The sequence below is a fragment of the Cyanistes caeruleus genome, chromosome 6 (assembly GCF_971803275.1).
Source record: "Cyanistes caeruleus chromosome 6, bCyaCae1.hap1.1, whole genome shotgun sequence".
Classification (NCBI taxonomy): Eukaryota; Metazoa; Chordata; class Aves; order Passeriformes; family Paridae; genus Cyanistes; species Cyanistes caeruleus.
Window position 1 is genome coordinate 63,038,481 of NC_141706.1, and position 25,093 is coordinate 63,063,573.

A 25,093-nucleotide genomic window follows, 5' to 3' on the forward strand; every position below is an offset into this window, starting at 1 on the left:
GAGCAGAGTTTGGCTGCTGGGAGCAGCCACATCTTCAGGAGGGGAGATGGCTGCAGAGTCCAGGGAACAGCCCAGTACAGCTGGGGCTGAGGGAGGAACAGCTTCTTTTTATCTGTCTGCAAAACTTCTGTGAGAACATGAGAGAGCAGGAAGAAGGCAGCTTGAGAACCTCTAAAACAAGTATTTTGCTGCCTCATCCAAGTCTCCCAACTAGTTAAGAACACCATAAATGTTACTTTGCATAGAGTTTTAATTGCCACACAGGTTTTCAGATGTGCACAGAGCAGCTTTTCCACATTTGCTATTACATGATTTTTCTTGGAAAAGTTGTTGTCATTGTTGTCTAAGAAAAGTTGGTTTTGCTTGCAGATGTTGACAGCTCTGAAGCAAGGCACCACAGTATGTTGCACAAGGCTGAAAAATGTAAATGGAAAAGCATTTCCACTAATTTCTATAGTGAGTAACCTTACCATTTCATCTCTACGAGTTCTTGCATTCATTTGCAAAACCTCACTGTATATCTGTTTGCCTGAGAGACCAGGCTTGGGCAACAATGGCAAAGAACTGTCACAGCTTGCACAGAGAGGAAACTCCAGGAGAAAATTATTTTATTTAAAAAGCAGAGGAGGGATTTGAGGGAGACAGGAGAGACCTGAGCACTGAACTGAGGCCGTCAGAGCCCCAGATTGGCACTGTGACCAGAATGCCAACTCCTATCTGTCCCCTACCCAGTAAAACACAGTTCCAAAAAGCAAAATAAATTATTCTGGTCATATCCCAGACAGATGCTTCCCTCTGGCTGTAGCTGAACATGGTCTTCCAGCAGAAGTGGAATCTAAGTCACCCCAGCCCCACTGTTCCCACCTCACAATGAAGCCCCCTCCCTGCCATCTCAGATCTACTGAAATGCTCCATAACCCACTCCTGTCACACTGACCTACATAAGAAAGGAAAAAAAAACCAAAACACTTCTTACTGCATGGCTCATTAGAGCCTTAACAAACCGATTCCTCTCCCTCCTCCCCTCACAATCATTACCATTTCCTTGTGCTTAGGCAAGCAAATTTCCATTGTAAAACCTCCTGTTAGTCCTTCCCACTTACTAAACTCAAGAGAAAAACGTTGAGATGTGATTTACTAGGGAAGGAAACTATTTTGATACATTATTCATTAAAAACAGGAAAATAAAACTAGCAAAGCAACTTTGATCTTTGCCATGATTAATTCATATGCCAGAAGCCCTCTGATTTAGAAGATCTCAAACCACGCTGACTACAGAGCAGAATCAGCACTAACAGAGTGACAGCATTTGTAAGTCAAAACTCCCATCACTCGTGCAAAATCCTCCAGAAAAGCAGAATTGGTAGCAGGGAGATCCTGAACCCTCCCTGCTGCCCCTGCCTGGGGGCTCCTGCAAGTCACAACCACCAGCAGCTCATATGCTCGTGGGTGGTTCCATAGCAGGGATCACAACACACTTTTGGGAGGCCCAGCCCACACAGGCAAGCACAAGATCCAAATCAAACCTATTTTTAACCCAGTGCAGTTTAAAGCTGTTTTTAAAGTGGATGCTCTGGGGACATCCCCCTTTTTGGGGCACAGGATCAGCTTCAGAATTTGGCTGCTTTGGTACTGAAACAAAGGTGTCTACACAATGCCTGACAACTAAATCTGCTTAAAACTCACACATTTATGTCCAGGCAGTGCAATTTGCTAGAGACACAGGTTTAACATCAACCCCAAAAGAAGGAGGAGCAGGAGAATACTTTTTATGGAACACAAAGACAAAACACACAAAGAAACCAGGATGAACAAAAAATCCAGTTGAGATGGGAATATCAAGCAGCTTGTGTCCAGAGGGTCTCAAAGTTTTGCAGCATCTCCACAAGTAAGTAACCACATCCCTCAATGCAGCAGCCATCCCCAAGATGAAATCTAGACCTTCCTCACCAAGGGTACTACACATCTCCATGAGAAAGCAAACTGTACCCCAAAACACAGCTGAAAACTAGTCAGGAGCAAAGTAACTGGGAAAGCTAATTTAACACAACAAGGTAAATATTTCCCTTTTTCTGCCACTGGGGCCTCCAGCTGCTGTCATGAGAGGCCTCAGCTTTTCCCCTGGATGTGCACTTGGGCTCACTGGGCAGGATGATCAGCACCTGAATCACCACCTGGATTCTCCTGGTGGACTGGTCACCGCACAGCTGTGGAGCCCAAGTGCAAGCTGAGCTCTGATCACACAGCTGACCTGGGAACTTCTGAGATTTCCATGTGGCAGCATGCCAATGAGTCCTCTAATTTCAACAGCCTCAAAAAGCAGGTTGTTTACCATGTCGCTCTCCCACGCAGGCTCCCACACACCATGGGCTGAGTAACACACTGCTGCAGCAAAGCATCTGTCAAGAAAAATAAATTCAGCCTCTTGTATTCCCAGCTTATAGGGTAGAGCTCTGCCGAGAAGTAACGCCTCTTCTCAACACATCCCACCTTGGCAATGCAGCAAGGAAGTACTCAGTGCACAGGCTGGGATCACACAATCCATCCTGAAACTCCTGCAGATGGCAGAGACCATGAGTTCTGTGTCCCTCCCAGTGCCAGGGGATTGTTGTGATTTCCCAGAGGGATTTCCCAAGGGCTGCGGGCCAGGAGCGGTGCCTTCAATAAACGCAGTTGTCCCCAACAGCTTCCCAGTAGCTAACACAGCCGGACCTGATTCTTTCCCCCTTCCCCATCTCCTCCCAAACATGGTTTTCACCCTGAAATACATATTTCTCCACTTCTGAAATATGTCTCTGGGATTTCAAAAGCAGATGTCCCGAATCCAAACAAATACAGCTTTAAAAATGCTGGCTGCCACATGGACAGGGTGTTGCTTGCCTCAGCTCAGCATCATAGAATCATAAAGTCTGGAAAAGACCTCCAGGATCATCGAGTCCAACCTTTGACCAAACTGTCACACTGTCAGCAAAACCACAGCACTGAGTGCCACGTCCAGCTATTCCTTGAACACTTCCAGGGATGGCGACTCACCATCACACTGCTTGGGCAGTCTGGTGTCAGCAGCTCCATAATGTCACACCCACCAATTTCATTCTCCCAAATAGGTGACCCTTTCCAGCAGGTGTAAGAACAGCAGCAGTAAATCAACATTCTGCCTCCTGCAGGCTCTCCCATCTCACTTCCCTCAATTAACAAACAAGCAGAGGTGGGTGAGCAGGAAGAAAGTCACTTTCCCCAACAGCTTGTGAGAGACACCTAAAACCTGTACCTCGCTTCATCTTCTTTCCCAGACCTTCAGAAAGGGAAGGAACACTTAGGGAGGGAATTTGTTTAGGCTCAAATGACAGGAGATGAAAGCCAACCCATGGTTTGATGGTCACAACTGCCCTCACACAGGTTTAAGCAGTTCTCCCCCCACACAGCGCTCTGTCTTCCTTCCAGCTCTGCCTTCACACACAGCCATTTCCCAGCCAGATCATGGGACACAGGGATTTCTCTGCCATGGCCTTCATGTGCAAGTTGTCACCAGCCCTTCTGGATGCAACTGGACCCTTCCCTTGAAGGGCTTGTTTTTCCCACTTTGCCCCCCACTCACAAGTGAAATACAGAACCAGAGTCAATGCAAGTGAAAACAGGCATAGGACTAGACTGAGGCCATCACTCAGTAAGGATTCCTCTCTCAACACCTAAGAACTCTGAGCAGGGCAGGCTGGACAAGAAACATTTTTCTGCCTTTATCCTTGCTGACTTGCAAGTGTGATCTGCAATTTTGTACTGTGAACATACAGGAAGGACACATCTTAGACACAAAAATTTGGCGCTGCCTGACTTTTCAGAGTTTGATATTCTAGTGATATCCTTCAAATGAAAAGGTTTCTGGCTTTAAGGCGATTTCCTACATTTCATAAACAAAGAAAATTATTGTTGGAAGCAAGTTCATCTGCTGGAACTGCAGCAGTCTCCTCAGTCCTGGCTCAGCAGCAAAGCTGTGGTTTTAAGCACACAGCTCCAGGGAGAGAGGAAAGGGGAATACACACTTCCCAGGAAAGGACTGTGCTTTGCTGTGTGGATCAGTGTAGTGGCAGACACACATGCTCAACAGGTCTGGCAGCTAGACGGCAGAAAAGAGCTGAGATTCTGGGATTAAAAACAGTTCCAGACTCCAGCAAGAAACAGGCTTTGATGGTTACAGCTATGCTGCTGCTGCAGCCATTCCCTGTCCCCTGCAGCTCCTCTACAATCCCTCTGTTCATATTCTCCTCCTCCCACCTCCTTTAACCCTTTGGGCTTCTTTAAACTGCTTTTTCCAGACTACTCCTGCCCATATCCATCCATCACCACTCCCCAGACCAGTCCCCTACTTCCTTCTATCTCTCCTTATATTTCTTATCTCTGCCCTTCTTCCAGACCCTTATGGCTCTAAGCAACTTTCTTCTCCAAGCAACTTTTCCCAGTGTTTCCACCATTCACTGCCCTTTCCCCTTGTCTCAGCAGATGGAGCAAGGAGAGCAGGACACCTGCTCAGCCAGACCTCCTGCCTCCCTCCCTCCTCTGCATCAGTGTTGTTGTGGTTCTGTGGTTCCCCCTTCCTGCCTCACTGCAGCACCCAGGGCAGGGCTGAGTTCAGTCAAGGAGAATTCTGTCCCAAAAACCAACCACAGCCCTGCTCCAATTTCCCAGTCCAGACAGCTGGTGCAGAACTGGCCTCACTCAAAGCAGCCCCAGGAAAACCCAAGAGCATCCTTTTCAGACAGACAGATTCACCCTCAATTATGAAACTGCCTCATTCCCTCATCTGCAACCACCAGCAGTGCTGGCAGTGCCAGGGGGAGCAGCCACTGAGGCAGTTCAGGGCAGGTGGTGTCCACAGCACTCTGAGCCATGCTGATGGCAGGCAGTTTATCCCACATCACAAATGAGTAAGTTTTCCCCAAAGACAGCAGACAGGGACAGCAGAAGCTTTCATCCCTCCCTCTCTTGCCTCTGCCAAGCTTGAGGTCACCCTGGCCAAACAACATCAGGGTATCTTTGCTCAAAGCTCTATTTTGATTCAGCATTTCATTCTGGAAAACAAACAGAACCATTGCTGCTGAAGCACTCCAGGAAACAAAAACAGCTGGCACTGAAGAGCAGGAAACTCATTATTTTCTGCTGGGCATTGTCTGGAACAACCTAAAACAGAGGTGTATAAATTACAAATGTGAGTATTCACCTCCTAAAGCATCACCAGAAGATGAGTTCTGCTTCCTCCAGCTCCATGGCTGCTCACCTAATGCTGAAGATCCAGTTCTGCCCTTGGCTGTTTGGGAGATGTTCCCCCCTGCAGGACTGAGCTGCTCAACACCCTCACCATGCAGCAGACTGATGCTGCTGATCCTCCTGATGTCTGTGGAGCCAGAGGGAGCCTTGGCTCTCCTCATGAGCACTGAGGATGCCCAAATAGCCCCCAGGTAAACTGAGGTCATTAAACACTGCAGCACAACAGCATCTTCCAGACACAAGACAAATTCTTGACTGTGGCAGTACCACCTAAATCAGGAGTCTCCTTCAGCAGCCAGAGTTGAGAGACTCAGATACTAAATGGGATACAGCCTAATTTGATAGTTGCTGGAGACCAAGTTTTTTTATATATATATATATAATGAAACATACAGCATAGTTTTGTTGGTATTTTTTTTTCCTGCAGGTTCTGGTACCTTTTTACAGAGTGACTCCTGGTAAAGCACTGAGGCTTTTGGACAGCATTTACCTATCTCATCTCACCTATTACCCTATTTTCATCTCTGTCAGACACCTCACAAACGGTGTTCTAGAGAAATTCAGGCACAGCCTGAGGTGTGCTACTGTCGGGGCACCTCCTTCATCCCAGTCCAGGGTATCATCCAGGTGCCTTACCTACACTGGCTCCAGAGAGGGATGGCCATGAAACAGCCTCAGGGAGCAACAACCAGAGCTGTGCCATCACCCCTGGATCCCAGCACTCACCTCCTAGCTTCATGCTCCTCTCCTTCCATCCCACACTCACCATCCTGCCCCACTGCAGCACAAACACCAGCTCCAGCAGAGCCCTGTCCTCCAAGGCCAAGGAGGTTCCAGCTCCTCTGGGAACCACCGTCACCTCTTCCAGGAATCACATTCAAATAAAGCAAAGAAACCTCTGTTCCTCATTACAGCCAGGAACACTGAAATCCCAGGGCTGACTGCAAGCTTGAATATTTATCTCTAGGTTTCAGAGCCCAGACAAAACACAGCCCACTGAGGAAGTGAAGTTAACCCTGATATTGCTGTTTGTTGCATTTTTACACTGCCTGGGTACCTCTGCAGTTGGGAGATCTTGGCAAGTCACAAATTACTGACAAAAACCTCTTGGCATTAGACACACTGCAATAGCTGTGGAGTCACATGGACCATTTTCTGAGAAATAAAAGTAGTCTTGTGGATATGTCAGGCTGGGGTGCTGCTCTCCTGCCTCTGCATTACAGTCCCTCCATAAACATCAAGCAAATCACATTTCCCAGGGTCTGGCTCTTTCTGCTACCAGGAATAAACAGCTTTGTTTGTTTGTTTTCCTGTTGAAATATTTCTTCTCTGTGAAATTTCAGAATTTAACAAACTTGCCTTGTTTTGTTTTCTTTTATTTAATGGCAGAGAGATGACATATGTGAGATATCAGCACTCCAGGGTGCAAGAATACTTGGGTTCTCCCGGCAATATTTACACATGAAATGCAACGTGTACATTTTGAAAGTTTCACTCTGAAATGCAAAAAAAAAGGAACTCATGGAGGCTTTGGGACTTGGCTGACAAACCTCTGTTGGGGTGTGCAGGGTGTGACCTCCAGGAGACCAACATCTGCTCAGGACTTCAAGATCAGCCTCTGGAACCTTTTATTTTTTAACCTGGCATTTTATTTTTTCACCTGACTGACATCTTTCAGCAAGGCTGGGGATCCACTGAAGTTCACCTGCCTGCCACACAGAGATGCACAGCATTTGTGAATTACATTCCTGGTCCCTGCAAGAGCTCAATCTTCTCAAGGCACACTTTGGGTGCATTTTCTCTTGCATGAACTCAACACTGTGCTGACCTATCTCCATCTGAAAATGCAGAGCTGAACTAACATGGAGTGGATCTGGAAATCCCTCGCGTGCAGCATGTGTGACAAGTGTAAAGCACTGAAAAAAAAAAGTGTAAACATTGGAAAAAAACAATACAAGAGAAGAAATGCATGTCTCCTGCTGGTCTCTGCCACAAAGGGCTAGACATTAAAGACTTCCATGTCCTTGCAGACTGTGAACCAAAGACAGCAGAACTTTCTGCACTGATATGGCCTGTTTGGACCAGCAGGTTTTCTGGGTGGTGTCTACCTCAAGCTTTAAAACTCTGCTAGAGCCAGTAACCAAAAGCGAAGAGTGGCCCAAGAACCAGGGGATGAGAACAGGGAATTTTTTTATTACTTGGTTCCTAGTTTCCAGTATTTATTCCCTTAAATATAAAAGATGGGCTGAAAGAAGCCATTACTGCAGTTTACAGAGGACTGGTAAAACTGTTTTTCCTCCCTGTTGTGCAAGAAGCTGATAACAGATCTGTCAATAGAAACTTTATGAGGCTGAAGGGCTACATTATAGTGCAGAGCAAGGATCTTGTTAGCACAATACTTATGTCCCACTTTTAAGGCTGCAGATCTTTAGTGGTACCTGTCAGAGAAAATATTATTTATTTAAAAAAACTTCATGTTAGAAAAATGTACTCTAAGAAAAATGACACCAAAATACCAAGAGGCTCTGTGTCTGAGGACAAACTATTTTAATGTGCCAGTTGCAAATCAAAGAAGCATTTCCTGGTCGGTCCAGAAGCAGGTTTGGCCTTCCTGAACCTGCTTCAGGTTACCTGCAGGTAAGCAGGTTCAGCCTCCCCCTTGGGGGGATGGAACTAGATGCTCCTAAAGGTCCCTTCCAATATAATTCCTTGCTGCTGCAAACCCTACCAACATGAAATATTTAGTAACAGGTGCTATATCTGCACTACCAACTCACTAGGCCTTTTAATAGTCTTGTCATTCTATTTCTTGCCCAGAACTCAAATTTGTCATTGTCTTTGCTGACACTAAAAGAAAAGAAACAACTATTACTTACCTCAGAAAGATGAAATTAAAACTGAACTTCAAGTCAGAATTATCACTTTGAGTGACAACATGAAAAAATAAAATTAAAAAAAAGGCAAATTCCAGGGGTAAAAATAGAAACACTATTTTCTACAGGGCTTGCTTCATTCATTAATTCAGTCGAATCCTTCATTAGTATTAATTTAATTAGCTTTACTCAGAATTAAATAGAGCAAACAGAGAGGTGGCAAACTGAGGGCGCTCAGCACACCTTGCAGGCAAAGCTGCGAGGGGACAGGGCTGGCTCTGGGACTCCAGAGCTGCAAGGGTTCAATCCAACCAGGTACACATCTGGGGCCTCTCTGTCCAGCCTGACCAAACAGCCTGGCCCAGGCACCATCACCAGCCCTGGGGAATCTCTTCTCCCAAGGGTCCAGAGGCATAAACCGCAGCAGTGGTTCACCCACACTCACTGCAAGGCTTTTTATTTTAAATCAATCATCTCCTGCCCAAGAAGAGCTAATTCAGGGTCTGCTCTTTCACAGCTGGAACCAATGTTGAGTGGGAAAAAGCAACAAGCACTGGAGAGCAGCTCTGAATTTGTGTCACCATCTGAGCAATGCCCTCTGGGGCACCTCAAGAGCACTATGTGTGTAAAAGAGCAATAAAGCAGATTTTTTTTTTCTCTTTAAAAGGGCCTGCAAGTGTTGAGATCTCGTGGATTATCTCAAAGGTCCTGTGGATTATCTCAGAGTTCCTGGCACGCACATGGGATCACAGGGAGGGGAGGAAGCAGAACTCTGGGTTCTATTAAACTACAGCTCCTGCAGTCCCCAGGGCTGGGCAGAGCTTGGTGTGGTCCCACACACTGCACCCTGCTCCAGTTCCCAGCTCCTCAGGGGGGAAAACTTCATATTTATATCCAGAGCAAAAAAGAATAAGAAAGTTTTCAAAAGGAACTGTATGACTTGAAAAACACTTGATGACTTGAAAAAGTAATCCTAATTGGGTGAAATAAAGAAAATCCAGAAAAGAGTAAATAGATTCATTTGAGAAGGGTAGAGAAATCAAACCCTAAGCAATGTCTGAAGTCTGGCAGGCAGAAGTCAGTCCTCACCTTCTCTATAAAACAGCCTGGACTGAAACAGCTCTTGGGTCAGTGAGGGAGATGGCTGGGGAAGAGTGTGCTTCCCTCCACCCCAGCTGGGTGCCAGGGCCACCAGGGATGTGTCACGCTTGGGGAGTTCAGGAGTTGGACCTTGTAGGTCCTTCAGGGTCCCTTCCAACTCAGAGTACTCTGTGATTTCTGTGAGAGGTAATCTCCTCACAAGGTAAGGAGATTTTCATTTTAATTTTGCACTGGTTGCTTTTTACACAGGAAACGTCAGCTGAATGAGAGTAGTTAATATAATCAGATACAGCTTAGCACAGCAAATATATCCGAGCAGAGAAAATAAAGAGAGGCAGGTATAATTTCTCTAGGCCTCCCTCACTTCCTATTGCTCTGTTCCTTTTTCTGAAAAAACTACATGTGTTTTTAGCACATCAAACAGGCAGGTCTCCCTGCCTCAAAACAGCAGGGCAGCACTGATGGGCAGAGGAGCCATGTGGGAACCTGCAAAGGACTAACCTCCTTCCAGCTGTGTGTTTCCTCTCCTGCCCTCACATCCTGACAGGACTCAAATGCCTCTGTCAGACTCACAGGAGTGACACCCTGCTCCCCCACCCCTGCTGAACCAAATGAATATTTTGGTCAGAGGAACTTTTGGTCAAACCAAAAAAACACCACTCCTAAAGGTAAAGTCCAAGCACCACCAGGACTGCCTGTTTTGAATAAGCAAAACAGGGCAAACAAAATAGGACAAAGAAAATAGGGCAGTCTCAGGTGGGCCTAAACCCCAGTGCCAATTGTTTTGTCAGGGTTTTTTGGGTTTTTCTAATTTTTCTTCTTATCCTCCCTATTTCCTCCCTCTCTTTGCTCACTTTTTCAGCTTTTACTTTGCTGGGGGTAGATGGTGCCTGAGACCTTGTGAATCTGGCTATTTCCATAAACTAAACAACTAGCTTGGCATAAGAAGTCATAGGGAGCAGAAGGATGTGGCAGTGGCTGCCCTCCAGATCAGGGGAACAACTGGGAAGCTGCTATTTGAGCTTTCAAGTAGTGAATTAGTCTCAGACTTCTTAAAACAACCCTTAAAATTTCAAATACAATTCAGAGCCTCCACATTTCCAGCAAAAGGGACAAAAGTAGAATTAAACATGGTGTTATGAACAAGACCTCTCTGTATCTGAGGGAAACCCCTCCTTCATGAGTATCTCCTTTACCCAATGACTGGGAAAAGTCAATATCTGCAAATCAGGCTTGCCCTGGATTAAGTCTTTTCTTAGAAACTCTAAATGTGACCGTACATGGGAAAAACCAGACAAGAAAAAACCCAACAGCCATCTTTGATCTTCTTGTTCTGTAAGTCTACACATCCTCAAGAACAACAGAGGAAAGAGAAGTGAATTTTTTCTAACATTTCCCATTTCCCTTGGAAAGCAGTAGCTGTGCAAACATCTGAGCTCTTCATTCCTCATCTCTGAGACCTTGCTGGCAACACACTCAGCCACCAGCACAGATCTGAAACACACTCTGGATTTATGCTCATGCCTCCCATCCCTGCTCAACCCTGCTTTAAATGGGCAAGCATGGCACTCCTGCATGTGGATACAAACTGGGATGTAAGTCAGTCAAAGCCCTCCAGTTTCTTTTCTTTCCATCCCTGGTCCTGTCATTGGAAATTAAAGCCAATTTCTAAGATCCTTTTCATCCCTGCAAGAGATTCCTCCAGGACTCCCCAGCACACCTTGGCACTCTCCCTGTTCTCTGGATACAGACAGAAAGATTTCCTGAGTTGCTGCAGCACAGCTCACATCCACACTCATAACTGGTATCACAGTAAAGAACAGGGATATCAAAACCATCACACTATAAAATACAGTTACCAAAAAAAGGCTGCCCAGATACTTTTTTGGGGCAGGTGCCACACTGAAAACTTGCAAGCTTCCTGTGCGAAGTGAGCCCGGGAAGAAGAAATGCTCGTGAAGTAGATGTGAACCATCACAGAACAAAAATCATCCAGATGTTTTAAACATGCTCTGTTTTAAACCTACTCTTCTTTCTCCTCAGCTTGCCCTTCAAGAGGCAGCCAGGTGAAAAGCACGAGTGACAAAAGCAATCTGTCTGAAGGACAGCTTCAGGGAAATAAAGCAGACGAGCACGAAGCGGCTCCCCAGGTCTGAGATCAGAGCAGAGGGCACACACAGCTCCAGCTGTCACCAGCAGCCCCTTCCACATTTCCCCCATCACTCAAGAAATCTCAGGCACACCACAGCATGTGGCCCCTGAAGCATCCAAACATCTGCACTGCTCTGGAACTGATGGCAGGGACACAGACCAGAGTCCAGCTCGGAATGGAAACCAGCCAGAGTAACTCTCCCTTACCTTCTGTGAAGCTTCCTGTAAGAGTTATCACAACAAACACTTTGCCTTCTGGCTCCAAATCCACCTGAAAAAAAAAAAGGAGAGGAAATGTTAGAAGATTGTTTTTTTTGAGGCAGAAATTCTTCTCGGGATTTTGCCTGACTAATCCTGCCAACATTTGATAATATTTGAACATGTATATATTCTCATGCACACCTTAATCTAAAAAATAAAAATAAAATCAAGCATCCGGTCCCCAAATTGTTCAGCATTCAGGGCTCCATAAAAAATAAAGAACTTGATTGCTCCTTTTTCCTAGAAGTGCTGAACAGCCTCAACCTTGTTAGAGGAAATAGAAGTTTAAAAAAAAACCAGTTTATACTGTTCCAATTTGTGAGATAAATGAAGCAGGACTAACACTAAATTCTCTGAAAAGATCAATGTGCAATCTGTTTCAAGAATTATATGGATATTTCCTCTCTATTATATTTTATCTCAGTGAAATTGTTTCAGTCTCTCAAAATACCATCAGTACTGAGGCAAATGCTGATTTCTTACATAAATCACCTTTTGGCCTTAAACCATAGGAAATAGAAAACTGTTAGTGCTGTTACCTAAGGACTTCTTGTCATTTAATCTAAATTAGATAGAGATAGAGAACATTATTTTAGGGATCAGAGATCCAATCCCACTGTTACCCTGTCCTTGAAAGAAAGCATTTATTTTTTGGTGAGTAGATTTTTCATTTTGAGATGCATTTTTAATAAAGGTCTTGCTTTTGGTGTTGTTTTGGTTTGGTTTTGGTTTTTTTTACCAGCTAAAATCACTGCAAAATATTCCTGATGTTTGAGTAAGGCTGTCACACAGAAATCTCTTAAAGAACGAAAACAAAGAAAGAAGTAACAAGGCACCTCCCAAATTTCCCACAATTTTCAGGGGTAAAATTAGCAAAGAGGAGCTTCACACCTCGTGGGTATCGATCACCTGTGCAGAACAGGAATTTTGAAAATGGAGCTCTCTCCAGGGGGTGAATAAAGATTTCTCATCCAAACCCCCCCTGCTCCTCCTGCACAAGCACAGGATGCTGAGCTCAGGCTGCCTCCCTTTCTGGGGTAGCACATGGTGTACCTGTGAGCCCTTTGATCCCTTTCCAGTGTTAACACACAACCCATCACTGAAATAAAACCCCCAGCATCAACCTGTGCCCCCCCAACAAGGGTATGGACCACCCCCGACCCAGACATTTGCTCGTGGCAGAAAACACTGCTGCCACCAACCAAACTGGCAATAATATTAAAATATTAAAACAGAAAGGTGAACCCCAAAGAGGAGTCAAACAGCTAAGCTAAAAAAGGAAAGAAAGCACCTGCACAGCTGTAGGTGGGAGGAGGTGTCTGAGGTGGGCTGACTCTGCAGGGTTAAGGTACAGAATGCTGATGCAACCCAGAAAAAACATCTTTCTGGGGTAAGTGAAGGGGAAGCACAGGCAGCCATACATTTCTCCAGCCCACAATTTGTTGCAGAAGAAGTATTTTCAGGAAAAAGAATGAGCAAACATCTCATTGACATGATTCCAGCTGCCATTCCGAGGTGCCACACACACACTTATCAGTGGGACACAAAATAGGGAAGCCACAACTGCTTGGCAAAATCCTACCAAAATGCTGATTTTATGGACACTACATTCTCCACTAAAAAAAAATATATATATATAAAATAAAAAATTGAAATCAGTCTCATAGGGAAAATTTAAAGCAAATATTTAGCCTTGACTCAATATTAAACTTTGTGCTTGTTTGCACTGCATATTACACTGGTTTTAGGAAGCTGTGTTTGAACAGCCCTCTATCTTCATTAATATTGCAGACATTCCCCAAACAGATTCTAACTTCAGCAATATTATGCATCATTTTTGCCTAAATTCCAGTTTCCTGGAGAAATGTGTAGCTTTCTAAATAAATGGTTCTCTCTAAAATATATAATAATATACAATAATATATAATCATGCACATTGATTTATGTGATACCAAGAATTCAGGTTTTATTGAAAAATCCTTACTTACTTAGGTTTCCAAAATCATTCTTCAGTGCTTATCGTTTTCCTGCCAGTCTCCTTAAAGGATATGTCAGACTCCTGCTTCCACAGTGACAAAGAGGATCCTTCCTCCCTTCTGACACACAGTATCTCTGGTGGGATGTGGAGTAAATCCTGTACTCCTTGTTCTGTCTTAAAAGCAAGGGATTGTCAGGACTCAAACATCTGGATGAGGCCAGGAGATGCAACAAAAGCATCACCCACCTTCGACACAAGGTACAGACAAAAACTGGCCCAAAGTCCTGACACACCTTGCTCTCCATCTCTGCGAACAGGATTCCTCTGCCCCTAGCACAGCACAGTCCTCTGCCTACAACACTCTTACAAAACAGAAACAAACTAATTCAGAAAGCAATACCAGGAGATTTATGAGGGTTATAAAATAATCTCTCTCCCCTCCAGACTCCAAGATTAAAGACCAGTCAAATCCCCTACACCAACTAAGCAGCTCATGTTGTACCACCGAGCAAGACACTCAGCCATTGAGTTACACCCAGTATCTTCTTACAGAACACTTAAGGGGGATCTAATTAAAAATTACAGCTGAGAGGCTCCAAAACAAGGCTGAAGCCCCAGCATACCAGAAGCTGCTGAAACTTTGGCACACCAACATTGATGGGTGCAGTACCAATGGGGAATTCTTGTCCTAGCCAAGAGTTTAAACCAGACAATCTTAAGGGCTTCTCTAGTCTTAAATTGATAGCAACAGAACAACAAAAGATAACATACAATGAAATTAAATTAAGTGAAATAATAACAGACCACAGGGAAAAGTCTGGCTTTTGGACTCCCTGTGATCTCCTTTAAGGATGAATTTGACCAGCTAAGCAGCAGCCAACTCAGTACCTGACATAACTCTCAGACATGTGGAACGTGCCCGAAACAGAAAATAACACCTGACCTAAAAAACTGACAGGGAAATGTCTGACCACAGACCTGAGCCAGCCTGAGAAACATCAGCAGCTCCCCAAGAGCAGCACCTGCCTGACAGGACGTGTTTCCCACCATCGTGGGGACGCCCTGAGCCACAGCCACACCACCGGAGCGGCCTCGTCCTGGCAGCACTGACGCCTGCGAGCTGCTCGCACTTACTGGACCCGCGGTTCTGGTGCAGCCCCACGTGCTGAGCTGGGTGTGAACAGCAAGAGCCTTGCCCAGGCCCTGGGGGTGACCCTAGGCAGCCCTCCAGCTCAGCCCCTCATGCTCCTCGCCCTGTTTCACACCCTCAGCACCACCTTCGTGCCTTCAGCACCACCTTCACCCTTGCGGTGCAGCCGCAGCCGTAGCATGCGCTTCGGGAAACTCCACCGACCCAGCGACTGCAGCCAGAGCTGGGCACGCAGAAATTACCCAGAGCCATCTGAAAACAGACACCCACAGATCAGGAATCTGGTACCCCACTGTTTCCCCAAAAGGAGGAACTCCTGATATAAACCCTCCTTCAATCTTTCCAGTCACCAAAGGACTTCCACCACCAGCACCTACTTTCACAGACGGAGAGGGCTTCTCGCCGAGTTCTGTTACTTAATAAAACCTGAGCACTTCAAAAGGAAGCAGCTGCCAAAGGACTGGCCCTCCAGCCATGGAAGGGATAACCCTACCCGGGCTGGCAGCCCAAGCCCTGGCTCCATGCTGGCACAGCTCCAGTGATGCCAGTACCTCCCAGCACCAGCAAACACTCTCGGGATCCAGCCTCCCAACAGCAGCGTGGGTGTAACACAAGCACCACACAGACGCCAAGTTTTGCTCCTCACTTCCTTTCTGTTTTTCATTTCCCAGCATTGACATTAAAGGCAAAACCCCTACATTTTTACAGACAGAGTGATGCAGTATTAATCTTGACAGAGTTGATAAAGTCCAAAGCAGACCATGAAATCAGTTTGGGTCAACAAAGCAGTTGATATTCCTTCTTAAAAAAAGCAGGAGAGGCTCAGAGAAATTCAACAGCCTGAAGGCAGCACAGGTGATGCTCAGGGGGAACTCCTACACCATAATATAAGAGATAAGTGATACAGGAATGTAACCATCCATATGTATTTGACACAATCATCAAAGAGTAATACACACAGGGAAAGCTTTCCTAATGCCAAGATCTATCTGGCATGGGATAACTTATTTTAGGGAATCACAGGCTTATGCCTGGAAGGTTTAGTATCAAAGCCAAAGGAAAGTCCTGTTGTATTGGAACCAAAGGAGAAGTATGAAATTCTATGCATGCCTGGCACTGTGAATGCTGTGAGGTACAGTGATCTCAGAATAAATCAAACTAAACTGGTGGCAAGCAGCAGCGCACCACTGGCAAGTAGACCTGTAAACAATCATCATCCACCCCTCTTTCCAGGACTTTCATCCTCAGCCTGGTCCCCCAGGGAAGAACCAGGAGGAAAAACAGACTTTCTGGCTGGTTTAGAGGTAACTTGGCCAAGTTTTAGCTCATTGGGAGAGGAAAGTGTGCTTATCAGTGTAGTAAATCCTTTAGTCACCCCCAAGGAAACGAAGGCAGCACGTTTGTCCACAGCACAAGGGGTGGAAAAGATCAACTGATGGTGTATCTGTGAGAATAGCCCAGGATTTTGGCCCAGAGCTAAGCACACACTTTAACTTCTGTTGAACTTCACAGCCATACCAGGGAAAACAAGCGCTGGAGGATTTTGGCAGGCAAGGATGATGAGTTCAGCCACAACTTCACTGCACTTCCACTGCGAGGCACAAACCTTTGCCAGGACAGTGTGCTGGGAGTTAGGAACTCCACTCCTAACCCAAAGCACTCACATGGTGCCCCGTGCCTGAACTTGCCGGGATGGGATGGGATGGGGCTGCTCCACATGACTTCAAAGGGAGCTGCCAGGGACTGGTTTCCCACAAGGAGGGGCCCCAGTGAACCACCTCACACACCTTCCACAGAAAAGGGCTGTGCTGACATCGCTCCCAACAACAGGGCAGGTGTTATTTACTCCCCTTCTCCACATTATAAAAAAATAAGCCAGTTCAGGAGGGGAACAGATGCAGGGAGACCAAAACAGGGCTCCTTAATCACATGTCTTCACACATATAATAAAAACTGGTCATGCGTGATTCATCAATGGAAGAGGTTTGGAAAACAAATTCAGAAGGAGGGTAATCTCTCAGGCAACATATCAACACCCAGCTGAAGCATCCAGTGAACCTGAAGAGCAGGTATAGTGAGCTGGCCTCCAAGAGAGCCCGGCCTGCCCCTGGGAAAGGATGGGAAGAGGCAGATCCAAAGGGTGCCCGCCTGCAAGCCGCTCACTCTCCAAAATCTGGATGAGGTAGATAAGGTGGTACTCCAGGATGAAAAGATGTCTTCAACACTGCACCTGGCAAGAGCATTAAATCTCACAAACACACATTTACAAGATTATTTTTTCCCCCCCTCCCATCCCCACAAGAGATAATCCAGTCTGCAAAGTCTGATCTGAGGCACATCAGAATCAGTGGGAATCTTTTTATTGTGTTTGGATCAGACGCAAAAGATGACTGTGTTTACCCTGGAGCCTAGAACTTCCTTTCTCCCATTGCTGCCTTGTCCTTCCTTCCCCACAGGCACAATCCAGAAGCATTCTAGAAGTACAGCCTTTTTCTATGGCATGTCCATGCTGACAAGCCTTCAAAAACAGAACAGGCCAGACACTTGCAGTGAGTAAAGCAAATATAAAAGCTACCTAGGGACTTCATTAGCTTAATTAAACAAGTAGCTATATCTTTTGACTTCCTACATAATTCTTAATTTTAATTAACAGAACTGCATATGTAATCAGTCATTTGCAGAGGCAATTCCCAAGGCTCTGTTCAGTCCAAAGAGCTGAAAATCTGGGTTAGGCTAAAGCTGGTTTTTCACATGCCTCTAGTTATTTCTTGTCATCTTTCTTGTTTAAGCTCTTACCAGATCATGCTTCTGGAATGTCAGATCTTTCTGTATTTCAATAAGGTAGCACCTCCTTGGACAGGTCAAATGGCAATTTTCTCAGCCAAACACACGGTGTCTGGATTAATCAGTCCCTCTTATACTTTTTGAGGCTGACAGACACCTGTCTGTCAAGTCAGACACCTTTGAAAATCCTCAGGGCTGTCTAGTACAAAGGGGATTTTGCATTTCCAAGCCAACACATTAAAGTGTTTTTCCTACAAATGCACAGCATGCACTTTTTAGGATTCAAATTAGGGTGCCTAAAGAAAAAAAAAAACAAAACAGCAAAGACACAAACAACAGGGTACCAAGTATCTTCTTATTGCTGCAAAGGCTGGCAAGTGCTCAGGGCAGTAATTCCCACTGCAGGTGCCAGGGCAGACATGGACAGCACTGGGAAAATATTGCAAATCCCACCTGCAATCAGCAGCTCCACAGACCCTGAGCACACTTGAACAAAGTTTCGTGCTCTGCAGCTAAACTCACACATGGGTGGAAAGTCAGTCTCTCTCAAAACTCCTATAACCAGTTATTCCAGCTATTACTGTAATATTGTCATTCTAATTTTTTGTTTCAGGACAGCTGCTTAAAATATTACTTTTGTTTTCATTCAAGCTGCCTAATTATAAGCTGTGCACCAGCCATGAACAAGCATGCATAACTAATGAGTCTTAGCCAATCCTGGACTCTTTAATCAATTTTAGTCTGGTTTCATCCAAGAGATTACCCACCTCTACAGGAGATTTGCTGAGGTAGGAACAAGATTTATTTATCCTGTGAAAATTTCTGCGAAGAAAATCTGCATGATGAGCTACAAATGTAATACAGATAAAGAAATGATGTTTCAAATCTTCAAAAAAAAACAAACTTTCGAAAGCAGGAGCCAGAGCCTGCTCCTGTGGTGTTAGAGCAATTTATACTGCTTTTGAGAAATACTTCTACAGCAATGAATGATTTACAAGTAATGGCTGCAAGAAGATGCTCTTCAGCATATTTGAAAAAACAATATTATAAAGTTAAAAAAAAATAAGAAACACAGACATGAATGGTTCAGGGACCATTATGTTTTTGTTCTCCTTATATTTTCAAAGAAAAACAAGAACAACAACAACTCTCCAGAGAGATTTTTACCTTTTTTCCCAAGTTATGTGGCAGGGGGAGAAGATCCAATTGCCTGTTTATGAATCCCATGGTACTGAAGTTTCTAGAGAACAAGGCCCTGACCCCAACAGTACCACCACTGAGTAAGAACCCACTTCTTTAGAAATTTAAGTGGAATTCAAAACAAAATGGGGAGGGGACATGGGAGAGTATAAGAATGTCATGCACACACTGGAGTCTGCAACAGAGGAGAGCTTTCATCCACAACCTCTTACAAGTGTGGGGCAAGAAATGGCTAGGCTGGTAACTGGGCTGAGAAGAGAATGAGAGAATGTGAAAGGTGACCAGACCCTACCAGTGAGGGTCCATTTCCTGGGGGCACAGAAGTGTGGGATGACGCTGTGCACTGCCACAAACAGCAAAGCTGCTCCAGCCACCCCAGTGACAACACATGGTGGCCAGGAGAGATGCCAGGCAGAGAGAAAAGGCTGCTCTGAGCCTCCCTGAGCAGCCCCTGCAGAGAGAAGGGGCAGGAACCCCCCCAGCTCCCTCCCACAGCTCGTGAGAAACCAGAATTGCGTGGGCAGGACGGATGCTGCCTTTCCCTACCACAAGAACATTCAAGCAGAGCTTTAGCTCTGCTGAGCACAATTAAATCTTAATTATTCAGCATACATCTTTGTAGCACCATGCCAAATACCACCATGTCCAGTCCATCACTGTATTTTCCTTCCAACTCCTCTTGCCCTCCTCCTACAGCTCGTTTTTTTAAAGGGATGGGAAGGAAATCACAGATTACTTTAATTTCCCAAAGGCAAATACTGACATCAATGCAGGACCACTAAATTAAAGGATGGCAAATGCAGGGCTGCATTTTCAGCTGTCTGAACACTTGATCACAGCAAATACACCCATCTTCACATTCAGTAGCTGCTATCAGGCTATCAGCTTTGCATATGCAAGGTATGGAAATCTGCCTGCAGACAACTGTGTGTGCAACTGCAGGTGAAAGAGGCTAAAAGTGGGACAGGGTCTCTGCTCTTGAGGGGATTTTGGAGCATTGATGGGCAAACAAACAACAAAAATCTTCTATTTCCACACAATTAACAGTGACAACATATCAATAAACCTCAGCAACCAGTTATTACCAGCAAAACAAAAGTCTTTCAATATCTGTAGAGCTGGAGCTGCAAAGGGATGAGCCTGACAGCTCCCATTATAGGTCTATCACTGAGCACACATTACAGGGATTGCCCTCTTTATCTCCAGGATCTGGAGATTATCAACTAGAGGATTTTCTGTCTCCTGCATGAACCCAATATAAATTGGCAGAAAACCCAGGAAATTGTGCCACTTTTTCTGTTCACAGTTATAAAGAAATAAATTCACTGACTGGTGCCAAGTAGGCAAATTGGTGGCACTTCCCACATGGAAATGTTCCAAGGGCCACCACAATGATGTGCTGAGCAGAGCTTCCTCACAGTAAAGCAATGATATAGCTGAGCTTAGAGCAAAGGCAACGTCCCCCAGGATGGAAGGGGCAGTGAAAATGCAAGCCCAGGTACCACAGTGCACACCAGAGAACTGGGTTTGGCCCAGAGAGGAACAGAAAAGGCACCAGGCAGGAACACAGGAGAAACAAAAAGATTGGGCAGAGAAACAACAGTTCTCTCAATCTTAAGAAGTCTTCCAAGGCACAGCACTCACCTTCAGCTTTAATTAACCTCCCTAACAACTCTAGGCAGACTTTATGAATCATTTATGACTTTACATTAAGCAGCACAGTCTGTACACGGTCTGAGGTTCTGTGTCCAGGGACCCTTGCTGCTTGCCCAGGGACCATCACTGCACAGCTACAGCAGGACAGCACTTAGGGGTAACTTAGAGGCAATCCACTGGGTTGTACAGCATCAGGCAGAGCCCCCAGTACCCTGTTCATGAATCCAACCCAAGGAGCAGGGACCTCTAAACCAGCTGCATCACTATGTAGAGACCCCCTCTGCAGCTGTCTCCCCAAAACTTTGCTCACTCACCTATTTGTGTTGTTCTCCATTATTCAGTGCTGGGAAATATTTTCTTATTATTCATAGGTTTTATTGCATAATCCTAAACTTCTAAGAAATTATTCTCATTTGAGTCTCCATTAGGTGTGTCACAATTTTTAAAATATCTTCCTACTACATGTAATTCATTTGGTGTACTGCTGCTTTTCCATTTTTATCCAATAGCTCTTTCTTCTTTCTAAAACCAGGCCACAGCAGATGAGATCATGAACCATTAAAATCCATTAGTCCTACAGATAAAATCCATCAAATTTCTCAACACCTCAGGTAGAAAGGGGAAAGGTCACAACTTTCTCCTGCTCCATTTCTGTCAGATACTGAAGAGCCAAATACCCTCCTTTCAACAGCAGTTAAAAGTTAAGTCCTGGTGGTGCCAGCAAAAGGCAATCTGATGGAAAAGTTCAGTTATTTATGATGCTTGATCACTAATAATGAGCACTGTAAAACTAAAAAGGAAGGATTCTGGAGTGGGATGTGCTCAGCATCTTGATGCCAGGAAGGTGGGGTTCCACGACACAGGGGCACAGACACAAAGCAACATCTCTGCAGAGGGCTTGGTTTACAGGCACCTTCCTTCTTCCTTCCCTTCAACATCAAATCTTGAAAAGATCTTTATTATCTTTACTGCACTGGAGACAGCTGGAACCCTAAAATGTGGATGGCAGAAGTTTCAGGAAGGGCCACAGTGCTGGCTGTCACCAGGCCGCCATCCTGGTGTCACATTCCTACAGCTGCTGCCATATCTGTCCCAAAACCAACATGACAGGGAAGGAGCTGCACACGAGATTGTGCACTGCAAACACTTCACCCACATCAAACGCATCCCACACAGCTCCACCTTTCCAAACAGAGACAGCAAAGCCCCTCTGGGTGCCGAGCGCATCTTACAGCATCAGTTTGACAGAAATGGAAAGCAACCTACGAGGATGGCAGGAGCAGAGGTGGAAACAGGGCTTTGGGTCTTCAAAAACCAGACCTAGCCCCCTGCACAGCAGCCACACTGCTTGGAAAATTGCAAGGGAAACTCGGCAAAACCCAAAAAAAGCAACCTGGACTCCACAGAAGTCCAGACATCACGAAGAGTCAATTGCTCCAAAGCACCAGAATTCTCAGTCTTTTCAGTGACTTTAAAGCCTTGAGCTAAGTGCACTGAGGGGCACACAGCACCTCCCCTGTCAGCATCACCATGAATTAATTTATGTGCAGGATCAAGTTATCAGCAATATTCCTGGCAAAACCTAAGATTTCAAATGGCATGTCTCAGGGGTATGCCAGTCTTTAGAAGTACAGCTCCCAACACAGCTCACATTCCCATTTAAAGTGTTAATCCCACAACTCATCCTTAGTGAGGATGCAAAAAGGAGAGATTAAATCCAGCAACCTTCAACCTTAGCAATGGGCTGTAACACCATGGAGAAGCCTGAGCACCTCAGTTCTGATAATTCTTCCCAGATCTGGAATTAATCACAGTGACTTCCTTCTTCCTCCTCTCACTTCCTCACCTGGCAGTTTCTTAGCACTGAAATTATTAAGGACTAACATTTATACCCAGCCAGTATTAATCCACCACATCCCCTCTCTATGTTGCAAAATGATCTGCCCAATGATTTGGGGCAGAAGGATGAAAAGCAAAACTATCAAATATGAATGGCATCTCACAGGAGAGAACTTGCTTGGGACACAGGGAAAGAGGAAAAGAAAGAAAAGAAAGGTTTGAAAGTACTTTAGCCCACATATTCCCTCTCCCATTCCCTGCCAACCATTTATGGGATTACTCCATATCCCTGGTACACACATCCCAGAACATCATGTAAAAGCAGCAGCAGTTTCTGGCTGCATAGCCAATTAGATGTTTCCAAAGGTAGGAAAAAAAAGAAAAAAAAAAAGGAGTGCCAAGGCATGCACTCCCCCAGCATTCCTGAAGGTATGATGCTTGCTCCTGGTGTCCAGATGTTACTGCTCACATCTCTGCTCCAATCCCACGAGGTCCAGTGCTGGGAGCCACAATCAAGTCTTCAGGCAGCAAAAAGAATGTAGGTTGTAGCTGACAACACCCAGAAAGGACACACCACTGCCAACATTTGGTTTGCCAAGTTAGATCATATCCTATCTGTAGAGTGGGTTTTGTTTATGGGTTTGGTTTTCTGTTTGGGTTTTTTTTTTTTTTGGTGGGGATGATGGAAGAGTACAGTCAAAATATTTCTGTGAAACAGCAGTTAGAAAAAAGGGTGCAGAGGTGAGGTTCTTCATGGGGAAGGACGGTGGGTTGGATATCAGTATGAAAAACAATAAGGAAAAAAAAATAATGTCCTGAAACCCTGAGGCCAAGCATTACAATAAGAGACAGACTGTCCAAGACCAAGCGATTTTTAATCCCATCAAGTCTGTGATTACAGTTTTCCTGATCTACCTCATGAGAGAGATGATCTCACTACCCACTTGTGACCATCAAGTCACAGCTGTGACTCCAGCAATTAGGCTGAGCCAGGAAGGAGCTGGACAGCACTCCAGCCTCCCCAAGCCACCGGATGGTGACAAGGTGCCTCGTCACTGGGATCTGCTGCTCAGCTGACCCAGCCACCCACCTCCCTCTGAAGGACAGGAGGCTCTCCAGGGCTTTTTGTACAACTGCAAGCTGACAGGCAGCTTGCTGACACCTACCAGCAGCACACTGTCATGTATTTCCCCTTTTTAGTATTTCTTTTTCCCTTTCCAACGTGTGGCTTCAAGATGAGGAACCAATGTGGCCAAGATTTACCTTGGATTAAATAAACCAGAGGGTGGAGACACCCAGAAAGGGTATTTAGAGGAAAAGGTCAGAACATGGTGGGAGTGGTTTTGCTCACAGGTCAATCGAGAACATACCTTGGTGCTAACCACATTTCCCATTCAAAACTCAGCATCACCCACAAACCTGCAGATAAACCTTCTGCTCTTCAAACAAAGCTTTTGCTGAGGATTGCCACAAGCCCCAGCACATGGCAATTCTGGGTAAGCCAAGAACAGGACAGACTCACTTACAAAGCCAGTCTTATTTAGGACAACTGTTGTCATGTTCCCTCCTTGACAAATGTTTAGTTTCTTTGTGAATGGAAGGCCTGGCATTTTATCTGTGCCAGAGTGTTGCATGTGTTTTATATACAAACACACATGCTTTTAACTCCAGCACACTAATGTGTTTAGAGTATAAATACCCTCCAGGAGAAAAGCACATCCCCACCTGGGTGGCACTGCTAATGTGGACCTCATGCTCCTCTTCCTGCTGACAGACAGCCCTTGCTGGGGGGGGGGGGACACATTCCCATAATTCCCAAAGCAAGATTTTATTCACTCTGAGAAAAGTCACATCAGTTTTAGTCTTCTACCTTAATTCTCACCAGCTGAGGACAGGAATCCCTTGGACAGCATTTATCTCTTCTGAAAATAAAGTCAAATCACTTGCCTTCTTTAAGATTTACCAAGCCTTATAATACAAAGCCAGGAAGCCACTCAGTTCCTGTCCCCTCAGCAACCACCTTTTGGAGGGAAGTAAATTAAGAGATCCAGTCCCTTTTAATGACTGACCCACATTCAGTGAAGGGAAATATCACAAACACAGTTCCCTAAGGAAGATAATAAAACACCCAACACTGTTCAACTCCTAGTCCACATTATATTGAAAGAGCCTGAGATAAGATTATAGTAGCAAGGAGTTTGATGGAACCATAAAATAAATCTTAAAATGGTTTTGTTTGGAAGGAACCTTAAAGATCATCCAGTTCCAACCCTCCTGCTATGGGAAGGAACATCTTCCACTACACCAGGCTGTTCCAAGCCCTGTCCAGACTGGCCTTAAACAACTGATCCTGAACTGGAGCTGCTGACTGGATCTTGGCTCCACCACAAACTGCGACTTTTCATGATTCTGAAAAACTCCTCTTGCAGCCCAACAGAGTTTGAAAGGCTTCTGGGGCACCACCACACAGAGCAACACGAAACAGGAGGATGGGTTCGGATACTGAGATAGATAGTCTGAACAAGTACTGACCCACTGGAAAATTCACAGCAAGAGATGGAAAGATCTGGTACTCTTCAAACACCTACATGTTCTGGCTGTGGCTTTGAAGCAAGCCACAATACTGTCTATTGTAAAGAGCACTGTTCCTGTGGAAACACTTGCTTAATATTGTCAGAAATGGAGTAAGAAGAAATGCTCTAAGTGTACAGAATTCTGCAATTACCCTTTTACTGGCTAATATGTTTCTCAAAAGAAAAAAAAATCCTTTTCTTATTGCTGTTCTTAATTATTGTTCTTATTGCTGACAGTGAAAAACATTATCAGACACTGAAGCTG

General features: G+C 45.1%; 1 protein-coding gene across 3 annotated transcripts in view; it reads right to left on the minus strand.

Annotated features, from left to right (window-relative positions):
• The window catches only part of PRKCH (protein kinase C eta), a 147,213-nt gene that overhangs the window by 108,635 nt on the left and 13,485 nt on the right, over positions 1-25,093 (minus strand). For 2 of the 3 annotated variants that reach the window (XM_086895149.1, XM_023927374.2), the window contains exon 2: positions 11,595-11,658. In XM_086895149.1, the coding sequence (XP_086751275.1) occupies positions 11,595-11,658 (64 nt within the window). Of the gene's footprint in view, positions 1-5,988; positions 6,228-11,594; positions 11,659-25,093 lie in introns of those variants that run through there. The other variant, XM_086895150.1, reaches the window with a different exon arrangement.